The 11688-nt window shown below is 32.3% G+C and overlaps 1 protein-coding gene across 1 annotated transcript in view; it reads left to right on the forward strand.

The window, feature by feature from the left end:
• The window catches only part of LOC133191884 (low-density lipoprotein receptor-related protein 2-like), a 30873-nt gene extending 20991 nt beyond the window's left edge, over positions 1-9882 (forward strand). The window contains exons 16-30 of the mRNA XM_061327631.1: positions 71-183; positions 274-399; positions 515-685; positions 1146-1319; positions 2284-2454; positions 2567-2743; positions 3034-3204; positions 3278-3454; positions 3722-3892; positions 3997-4173; positions 4527-4697; positions 4939-5115; positions 6408-6587; positions 7022-7154; positions 9464-9882. Coding sequence (XP_061183615.1) covers positions 71-183; positions 274-399; positions 515-685; positions 1146-1319; positions 2284-2454; positions 2567-2743; positions 3034-3204; positions 3278-3454; positions 3722-3892; positions 3997-4173; positions 4527-4697; positions 4939-5115; positions 6408-6587; positions 7022-7154; positions 9464-9656 — 2482 coding nt within the window. The 3' untranslated portion in view covers positions 9657-9882. The remainder of the gene's footprint in view (positions 1-70; positions 184-273; positions 400-514; positions 686-1145; positions 1320-2283; positions 2455-2566; positions 2744-3033; positions 3205-3277; positions 3455-3721; positions 3893-3996; positions 4174-4526; positions 4698-4938; positions 5116-6407; positions 6588-7021; positions 7155-9463) is intronic.
• Positions 9883-11688: the final 1806 nt, after the last annotated feature.

Below are 11688 nucleotides of genomic sequence, written 5' to 3' on the forward strand. Positions count from 1 at the left end.
GAAGTACCCTTTATATTCAGTATCGTGAAGTTTACGTATCATGATGAAAAATGTTTTCTTTACAAAACAGGCGTATAACAAAGATAAATAAAGCAACGGGTTCCAAAGTTACGTTTATGACAAACCATCCAGAGCTTGGTCGACTTGATAGTCTAGATATCTATTCAGGTGATTCAGTGGATGGTAAGTTAGGATTTGAAAATATGAAAGAATAAAGATTTATCTATCAAAAACCTTCTGAGACACTCATTAGATAGTCATACGTCCTTTTAGTTAGTAGAATTTGTTCAAAGAATAACGGAGGATGCAGTACGTTCTGCTTTCCAACACCAACAGGAAGAACATGTGGATGTCAGGATAATGTTAATTTACAAGCAGACCAAAAGACATGTCAAGGAGGTTAACAGTTTATATTTTCTGTACACAAAACATTGAAATTTTATGTACTGCAATATTAGACAATTATGCCTTTCTAGACGTTTTAATTATTTTTGATTAACATTTTCATTGGCAGTATCTCGCTGTGACACTTCTCTACAGAATATAGATTTCCCTGACTGTCTTCCATATCCCGGCCAAAATTGTCAGGTTGCATGTAAATCTGGTTATAGGCTTGTTGTCAATGCGTCTGTTACTTGTGATCAATCCGGACATTGGACTCCATCCCCAAGTCCTCTGTGCACCGGTAAATTTGAGCGAATATGTTTGAATTTAAATTAGTTGTTTGTTGAATACAAAAGTCCTCATACAATCAAAGGAAAGTAAAAAAAAAATGAAATTCAGCAGGAAATATAAATGTTTTCGTAAGCGTTTTTATTTCATATTCCTAAGTTACAATGTAAAAAAAAATTATACATTATAATTGCTGTTCATTTTCTCTTACGAGTTTTTACATTATATATAATTAATGTTCATTTTTTTCTTACGAGTTTAAAGTCTTTATAGTGTACTTTAAAATCAGCAAATAATAATAATAATAATAATAATAATAATAATAATAATAAAAATAAATATAATATTGATGATGATGATGATGATGATAATAATAATTAATAATAATAAAGTAAAATAAAATAGATTAAAATAAAATAATAATATTAATAATAATAACAATAACATAAATTTCAACATTGCAATTGTTTTAGAAATATTCTGCACATCTGTTATCGACAATGCCTTGTTATCATCGGAATGCACTCGAAAAGCAGGTGAATCGTGCACATTCTCTTGTAATAATGGATATACCTCAACGACTTCAGGGAGCTTGCTATGTACAAACAACGGTACCTGGAGTCAGGACACCAAGAATTTATGCTTACGTAAGGCTTAAACAGGGAAACATGTATTGTTCTTTGCAAAAAAAAAAAAAAAAAAAAAAAAAAAAGAAAAAAAAAAAAAAGAAAAAGAAAAACAAATAAATAAATAAAAAGTTAAAAATTTAAATTTTCGGATCTGTCTATGTAACTGAAATATCAGCACTATGCATATGATTATTTAAAATATTACTCAAATGCTGCAGAATGTTTCACATGAATATTTTTTGAATAAAAATTATTAAAATTTTACTTAAATTAATTTAAGAAGTTGTATGCATGCATGTAAACATATTAACCCCTCTTGCAACATAATCATACAAATTTTAATTTGTCATTCTATTTTGCTAAAGCATTTAATTTATTTAACTTGCACGCCAGATTATTGTTAAGACATTTAATACATAATCCAGCAACCTTCAACTACAATCTAGTGTCTGTCTGTCTAAAAATCACATGGATAATGTACTTGAAGTGACATTAAAAATTTTTTAACTCTGCTTTGAAACTAGTACCTTTATCAAATGGGCCAAGTACTCTAAAATTCTGAATATCTTCCCACTAACAAAAGCTACAAAAGCCTTGTGTCTCACATTGTTCAGTTCCAGAAAAAGAGACTTCGTCGTCTCTGATAGAGTACGAGTACCTGGGGGAGAGGTTCTAGGGGGAAGTCACTTTCACCTGCCAGATAATGCAAAGGTCTCAAGTTAGGACCAAAAGTAGAAGAATAATGTGTATGTCTTTCATTGGAATTTAACCCTGAACTTGTCAAGCTAGTTCAGTAATCTACCAATAGAACTTACGAATAACCCATTAAGCAACGCTAGTAGGAGCCTTGTATGTTACACCATCACATCCGACATGTGATGTAAGGTATGAATGTGATGAATATTGCATAGCTTGAGTACGGGCTGTGTTCTGGGGTGTAACAGAGTTTAACAGAGATCCTTCATTATTTGTTTTTTTACAGGTTCTGGTTGTTCCAAAACGATAAAAAATGGCCATTTTATAAATTGTCAGTCCAAAATCGGAGAAACTTGTAGATATGAATGCAGTGGTCTACTCAAGGTCAATCCATCTGTTCCAAATGTTACTTGCTACGAGAGTGGCGATTGGAGCCATGATGCCAATGACTTATGCGGTGAGTTTGTTTTGTAAGAGTTTCAATTTAAGAACGAAACAAAGGCAGTATAAAGGTCATATTTAATCTTCGTCAGAATATTAATTTTTGTTTAATACCAATATATTTCCAGTAAGATTATGCTCATCATCAATCCAGAATGGAAAACTGGATAAGGGTTGTCAAAGGAAAATTGGGAATGTTTGTTCCTATACGTGTGACCCTAACTATAGGTCTTCCATCTCTTCTTTAAATATTGTTTGTACCTTGGATGGCGCATGGAATGAAAACACTGACGAGATATGCAAACGTAAGATTCATGTTCGATTGAATTACTTTTAACAAATTTGTTCATACATGTAACAAAGCTTACGTTTCGACCAAAAAAAAAAAAAAAAAAAAAAAAAAAAAAAAAAAATAAATAAATAAATAGAAGTGCTTTAAAAAGTACTAGCTTTTTGTATTCAGAGTGAATTCTTCCACCATAATTAAAATTAAATGTTGATAATATATCTAAATAATCCGAAGTAATATGTTAAATTGGAAAATTGCAAATTTTAAACATTAGCAAGTTGACGTTCATGATTTTTATTTTTATAGCTTCTGGATGTTCAAAGACGATACCAAATGGTCAACTTATAAACTGTCAGTCAAATATCCAAGAAACATGTCAATATATATGCTACAGTCCTTTGGAAATAAATCCATCTGTTCCAAATGTCACATGTAACGGAAATGGAAAATGGAGTGATGATACAAATAACCTGTGTGGTGAGTTTGTTAAATTGATAATGTTGATAATTTTTCTTCTGCAGAAGAAATACTAATTTTATAAGATTTTTAGTACATTTATGTCCCTCAACTATCCGGAACGGAAAACTGGATGAAGGCTGTCAACGAAATATTGGGAACATTTGCTCTTACTCTTGCGACATCAACTACAGATCCTCTATGTCTTCTTCAAATATTGTCTGTACATTGGGCGCCACCTGGAACGAAAACACTGACGGATTATGCAAGTGTAGGAAAATTTTCTAGAGTTGCTTTGTTCAAAGTATTATCGTTTACATAATTACTCCTGCTATGAAAAATATTAAATGCTTAAAAAGGTGCCTCTTCCTTGATTCCAGAATATATTTAACCTCTGTAACTGTGTAATGATTAATTTATCTAAAAATGTTAAAAATATACAATGCACTCGAAGCCTGTAAAAAATATTGCATGCAAGTAACTGATATTGCAATGTATAACGCAAGGTCTATATTTTTTCATTATTCTTCGTCTATAGCTTCTGGTTGTTCCAAGACGATACAAAATGGCAAACTTATAACTTGTCAGGCAAACATCCGAGAAACCTGTGGATATGAATGCAATGGTCTTTTCGAAGTGAATTCATTAGCTCAGAATGTTACGTGTAATGAAAATGGAGAATGGAGTCATGACGTAAACGATTTATGTAGTGAGTTCATTTTATTTATAGTTTCAGGCAACTTTACAAAGATACAGAAGAAAGGTCATATTGTTTTTCTTCGTTAGAAGAAATAATTTTTACAACATTTTCAGTACGAGCATGTCCTTCGACAATCCGAAACGGAAAACTGGATAAAGGATGTCCACGAAAAATTGGGAACATTTGCTCCTTTTCTTGTGACATAAACTACAGTTCTTCCCTCCATTCTTCACGTATTGTTTGTACATCGAATGGAACTTGGAATGAAAACACTAACAAATTATGCAAGCGTAAGATCTTTTGACAGTTACATTGTATTGACGTATTTTCTCAATTATTTTTAACAAGCTTTTTAATTTAATGCAGAAATATCGAAAAATTGTTCCAAATACACATTTCTTTATAACTGTGTCCTCACTAGCCGGTTTTCCGATTTTCCCTCATTTGATGGTACATGTAATGAGAATAAAACTTCGATAAATAACGTAGATTGTATGATGCTATATGAAAATGGAAAAAACTCGATCATTTGCATTTGTATTCAGAATAAATTTTTTTCATTGGTATTGTCTTAGAAACTGGTTAGACGGGCAATAAAGAAGTAAGTGAAATCATTGTATAATTAATATATTTGTATATGTAGCTCCTGGTTGCCCAAAGACGATACAAAATGGTAAACTCATTAATTGTTCGTCAAATTCCGGAGAGATATGTGGATATGAATGTATCGATCCTTTTTACATAAATCCACTTGTACCAACTGTTACCTGCAACACAGGTGGTGACTGGAGTCATGCGACAAGCAATTTATGCGGTACATGTAATTTTATTTTGGTGAAATATATTACACCAACACATATATTTTAAGTAAAATATAGTCTAGAAAATATTGAATTGCATTTCATCCTCTTTTGAAATCTGTTTAATATTAGTTTATCATTCATTTTCTTCTCTTCTGAAATATGATATATATTAGTTTTTCTTTCTTTTGTATGTTTTCGTTTTTGTTTCTATTTTGAAATGTTTCAAAAATTAATACAAGTTTATCTTTTCAGTAAGGCCATGTCCATCAATTATCCCTCATGGAAAACTGGCATCAAATTGCGAAAGACAAATAGGAGACCGTTGTTCATTTATTTGTAACAGTAATTACCAATCATCCATTCCCTCCACAAATATTGTTTGTACTTCAGACAGCACCTGGAATGAAGATATCGATAAAATATGCAAAAGTGAGAAAAATGATTTGACGTACAAAATTTTTAACATCTCCCGATTAAAATCCATTTTTTATGCACCCGAAATTGAAGATTCGGGGACATACAGTTTTGCCTCTGTCCGTCTCTCTTTTTGTCTGCCAGCATATTTGACCTCTTGACCTTTGAGTTTGACCCAATTTTGCAAAAAAAAAAAAAAAAAAAAAAAAAAAAAAAAATTGCCAAAATTCACCATTTGCCTCAACTTTTGAACGATTAGTACTAGGGCTTTCATACTTAACGTGTATTTCCTTGGGTACAAGTATTTTTGACCTTTTGACCTTAGGTCTGATTTACTTTAGAAAAAAACATTAAGCTTGGCCACTCATTCGAGCGATTGGTGCTATAGCTTTCATACTTTACAGGTGTATTCCTTGTGACAAACCTTCCCTTGGATACCAACATTTTTTAACCTTTGACATTGACCTTTTGGGTTACTAATATGTATGATCTCTTGACCTTGAAGTTTGACTTGCATTTGAAAAACTTCAACCTTGACCAAGAGCTGCCATGCGGGGAATCAGTGTTTCACAACCACATCTTGTTTTCAATTTTCATTATCATCTAGATGTATCTGAAGCTAAACATGAATACTCAAAATAAATAAGAATTTCATTACAGAAACAAGTTTCCTAATCTTTTTTTTTGACAGGAATATTGGACCTCTTGACCTTTGACTTTCACCAACCTTTGCAAACTTTTACCAAACTTCTACCTTGGCTTTAACTTTTGAACGGTTAGTGCTAGGGCTTTAATACTTAAATTGTTTTTCCTTGGGTGCAAGTATTTTTGACCTTTTGAACTTGGAGTTTGATCCACTTTTGAAAATCTTTAACCTTGGCCGTAACTTTTGAACAGTTGGTGCTATGGCTTTCTTATTTCACATGTATATTTCTTGTGACAAGACCTTCCCTTGGGTACCAATACTTTTTAACCTTTGACATTGACCTTGGAGTTTGATCGACTTCTGAGGAAGTTTATCCGTGGCTATAACTTTTGAACGGTTTGTGTTTGGCCTTTTCGTATTTCACAGGTGTACATCTTGTGGCAAGACCTTTTTTGGGTACCATCATTTTTTTATCTCTTCACCTGGAAGATTGACTTGTAATTGAGAAATTTCAACCTTGGACATGAGCTGCCATACGGGGGCATCAGTCTTGTTTACAATTTTCAACACAATCTACATGTTACTTAAGCAAAACATGAGTATTCAGAATACAAAAGAATTTAACTGCAGAAATAACTTTTCAAATCTATTTTTGTGACAGGAATAACGTGTCCGCTTCAAATACCAGATGGTTTTGTGTCCTCGCAATGTAATGGAAATATCGGTGAAATATGTGAGGTTGTTTGCCGAAATGAATCAAATGCAACCTCTCTTCAGTTAATATGCACATCACTTGGATCCTGGAACAAAGATATAAACAACATATGTACACAATTTACTCGTATGTACATTTATCATAACTAATGGTTTCAACTGTTCAAAAGTATGTTAAATGAAGTTTTCATTTGGTTTGAAATCCTTGTTTCTCATTAAAATATAGGAAACAGTTCTATCAATTAATGGATGGATATTGAAAAATGTCTTCAGATATGTAATATTTTTTACCACTTACTTTAGATATAATAATGTGATTGTTTGAAATAATGTTATTCTTTCTCTCTCTTTCTACCTATATTTTAAAAAATGATTGATAATATTCACTGAAAATCTTATTCATTTGTATTGTTTGTAGATTTTTGACATCGATCACTGTTCGTTATCTTCACCTTTTCCATGAAAAATATTTGGTGTCACACAAAGAACTTTTATTTATGACTTAAAAATGAAAATAAAAATTGTTAACTTTAATGAATTTATTTTAATTCTCTTTTAAAGGAAACATTTCCTCACACCATGCAACTGAAGACAGCTTTGATACATATGTCTTTATTGGAGCATCGATTGCAGGCCTAATTGTCATTGCTATTGTTGCGACTGTTTGTTTCCTGAAGAAAAGAAATACATATGGGTATTTAATTTGTAACTTTGATATGTGCATTGCAATGTTTATCATTAAATCTTACATGATTTAAACGAAGCACTTGTTAAAAAGTATTCTAAAATAAGTTATTATGTATATTCATACATAGCATTTTGAACTATTCCTACTGACATTCATGTGTTGTACCAAGTCTCCTATTTTACTTTTTACAAAAATATTCACAGCAGTGAAGGAGAAACTTTTAGAGTATGAACAACAACATATTCGAAACATTGTGTTATTCAAATGTGGATACTTAAAAACTTCAAGGAACTGTAGAAAATTTGAAACCACCAAATATTACCGAAATCAATGGCATCAAAACATAACTTTTCAATTCTTTATGCAACCATTCCCCACGATAAATTTAAGACCGGAATTTTTAACATCACAGACAACTGCTTCTTCAATAAAAATGAGACTCGTTAATTTGAATACCTTGTCAAAGGTCATCTGCAAACTTATTTTGTTAAAAATATTCTGATTCTACACACAAGCACTCCGAGATTGATATTTAAAAGATGCTTGAGTTTCTCATTGACAGTATATATATATAGTTTTAGGAGACTACGTGTTCCAACGTCTGTTGGAATTCCCTTCGGTACTAATTTTGCTCCGGTATAAACAGACCTATTTTTGTATCCTTATGAAGATCTTATTCAAAAACTTCTCGATAAGAAGAAGTCTCTTGCTGTGACCTTCAATTCGACATTTAGATATATCGACGACGTTTTATTAATTAACAATATTCATTTTTATGCCAACGTTGATTCGACATATCCCACTGAACTCAAATCAAAAGACAACACAAAGGGATCTGACATATCTGCTTCTTATTTGGATATTTTACTAAACACATTGATGGCAACCTAACAACTTAATTTTATGATAAACGTGATAACTTCAACATTTCAATTGTCAACTTCCCTTATTTTTTGTAGCAATATACCGTTATCCTGCATACGTAATTTTATTCTCCCTGCCGATTCGACACACAAGAACACGTCCTATAAACGAATAATTTCAAAAAACGAGTTAAGCTAGTGACAAATAAATTGAAAATACAAGGATACCAACAATTTCGTATAAAGTCTTCATTTCGCAAATTCTATGGTCGATACAATGACCTTGTTTGCAAATACAATCTGTCGTTAAGTCGAATGTGGACTGCTGTCTAATTTCACAGTGCTAGAAATCTGCAGATCTTTTCACAAACAATTTACGAGAAATTTCCTTCGTACGAGAAATCTTACAGTTTTTTTTCCTTTTCATCAATAAAATCTTGCAAGATTCTGATGTGTTAAATTTGTCGTAACTTTACGAGAGCCTTAACACCCTCGTGAGTATTTAAAACCGATTTTATTGTAAAAATATAACCGATAAAACCAAAATACATGTTTAATTAAACTTTTTACTCAACCTACGATAGTATTTTATATTTTTTTCACAATTATCGTCGTTAAATGAAATATACTACAAAATATTATATTATGGCATGTAGTTTCACTTGATATTTTGGTATAACCTACTTCTACGTTAGTCTCTTGTCTGTGACGTCAGATTTCAAACGTTCGTGCTTCACAATCGATTGCACGGTAGCTCAGTCGGAAGAGCGTTCGCTCCGTGATTGGAAGGTCGATAAAAAATAGGTAGCAACTGTTCCTTCGCCAAACTCTCGGCACTTTAAAGTAAATGTTATAGGTCCTTCGAATGAGATCTTAAAACCGAGGCCCCGCGTCAAGTCAGGTTGGCACGATAATGATCCCTCACTGCTCAATTGCCCTCAATGCCGAGTAAAGGACTAAAGAAGCCCTTCGCCGGTATATGGTGACGTCTCTATATGAGTGAAAAATTTTCGAACGGGACGTAAAACAACATACAGTCAATCAATCACAATCGATTGCATAGTGTTTGTTTTACTTACAAGTGTTGAAAACTTCACTTCATTTTTATTCTCATTCACTTCTTAAGAATTATAAAGCATATTGAGATCGTTGCTAGGAACGAAGTCTGTCGTAAGTAAGATCTCTAGTTTAATCTGCTACGAATATAATGTGTTCGTGAAAGTACTTAAGATTTGTCGTAAGAGATACTTCATGTGAAATCTTACCCCAGAACGTAGGATTTTTTGTGAAAAGGGCTACTGATTTTAAGCTAAAACTAGCACAAGAAGTACTCACCATGGATAAAAATGTAATGGGTTAAACCCTTTTTAAAAAACTGATGATTTCCTTTGTTTCATTTTTTTAGGATAAAATTTCCTTTACTTCAATTTATAAAATCTTTTATTTTTGTAGGAATCGTTACGAAAGATCAACAGTGCAGGAAGAAAACAATTATTTGACAATTAGTAATCAAGGATATTTAACCGAAAACAATAGCGCTGAGAGACAATTATCTGCTGAATACTTCACTATTAATGATCAATTCGCCTCAGAACAGGAACAATCACCTAAACAAATGTATCTGAATCCTGTGTATAATCTCTAAATGGCACACACGCACGCAGAGTTTGATATAGCCAGACGACATATATAGAAGATATCATTGTCATAGTATATTCATACTGTGTCTAATGGAGCATGGATTAACAAAAGATTATTGTTGTTAGTAAAAATATGAAAATTGCTTCCTAGACAATAGTGAAGGGTGTCAGTGACGTATTTTTGTCATTTCAGTCATTAATTCACAATTATATCGTATACCCAGATTAAAGCAAAAGGATTCCTCGATTAAAATATATTTCATAATTCATATAGTATTTCAGTGTTATATGGTATACATTTATGATCTTTACATAAAAATAAGGAATTTTTGAGAGAATTCTGTTAAATGAAAAAGTATTTTAAACAGAATTCTTTAAATCGGACTCCCCTGTTACATGAATCTCGAAAAGTTCTCAAATATTTTTTGTCGCCTGCGTTTCGTATTGATTAGACCGTCCTCTCTAGAGCCGCGGAGTAAGGAGCTGATCCTTACGTCTCGGGTTCGAATCCACTGAGGGACGTGGAGACCGGTCCTTCGGATGAGACCGTATAAACCGAGGTCCCGTGTCGCAGTATAGGTGTTGGCATAAAAAAGATCCCTTACTGCTCAATGGACCTGAGTGCCCAGTATAGGTATAATTTGAAGCCATCCACCGGCAAGTTGTGGCTTCTCCATATGGGTGAAAAATTCTCGAGAGGGCATTAAACAACAAAACAAACATTTAAAAAAAAATTGCATTTATATCGTAACATTGACATTGCATATTACTAAATATGCTTAAAGAGAGTAATAAAATAATATCTGTTTTATTTGCAGTGGGAGTCGGATAAATGGCTTTAATCATATACAATTAATTACCCCTTATGAGGTCAACATGGTGAAATAAGGACCCGAGACCTGGCCCACGAGATGACCTGACCTGACCTCGGCCGCGTAGCACTCTGTGATTGTCAGTAACATGCATTTTTATAATCACAAATACCGATTCCGAGTACAATGACAATCTGGTGCAGACTTTTACTGTACAAAAGAGCCAAGTCTGCATTCGTTGAATTTGACACTGTAACGAAAGTTTCAATGAAAACGATAAATTTTATGACGCATCTGAAGGACAATCGTATTCCATATCATAAAAAGACTATACATATTTTTATAACGGCATTTTCTGTAATGAACAGTCATTATTGTATGCATTAATTTTAAACTTTGAATGGAATTTAGATTAACAGGTCATTTTTAGCGGTCATTATTTATAATGACCGGGTCATTAAACCCCACGTGCAATGATTCCTAGGTCATTATTGCTGTAAATGGTACTTTTTGGAGTCATTATTGAGTTTAAAAGCCTTCTAACAAGCCAATCAAATTTGAGTATTCTTAATAGAGGTATAATAATGTAAAATAATGTTGTTTTTTTTTCAAACGGATCTACTCCTCTGAGGAAACCTATCAGATGTAACATCCAAAGTGCTGAAATGGAATATAGACATAAATTTGCAGAGTGTATTAAAGGAGAACGTCTCAGATTTGAAGGGTTAAGCGCCTATTCCGAAAATAGCCCAAGCAATTAAGTCGACGTCTAATATCGTTAGTTGAAGAAAAAGTATCATATCAATTGAAACTATTTATAAAGAATGAAATAAACATCCAAATTACGATTGTATATTTTTAAATTGCCTCACTTTGCAACATAAATATGTTACTGCATTTATCATACTTATTTAACAATATAATAATCATTGGCTTCGTTGTTCATGTAAAATTTACTGTAATTTTTGACAGAATTTTACTGTATTGATAAAAATAAGAGAACGTATTAATTTTACATTTAATCTTACTCACGGCATGAATTCAGCGTCTTGGTGCAAAGAGTCAGAGAAAAAGGAAGACTGTCCTTATTATTGATTTATGAATCCAAATAGAAACACTAGACGGCTACTTAATAATTTACTTTAAAAGACAAACTTTTCGTATGAATAAATGAACATGTAAAAAAAAAGTTTTGATAATCTATTTATGAATCTATATGTAAATT

This window comes from Saccostrea echinata, unplaced genomic scaffold (genome assembly GCF_033153115.1).
Source record: "Saccostrea echinata isolate AGI-Se365-2 ecotype Australia unplaced genomic scaffold, CSIRO_AGI_Sech_v1 ptg000025l, whole genome shotgun sequence".
Classification (NCBI taxonomy): Eukaryota; Metazoa; Mollusca; class Bivalvia; order Ostreida; family Ostreidae; genus Saccostrea; species Saccostrea echinata.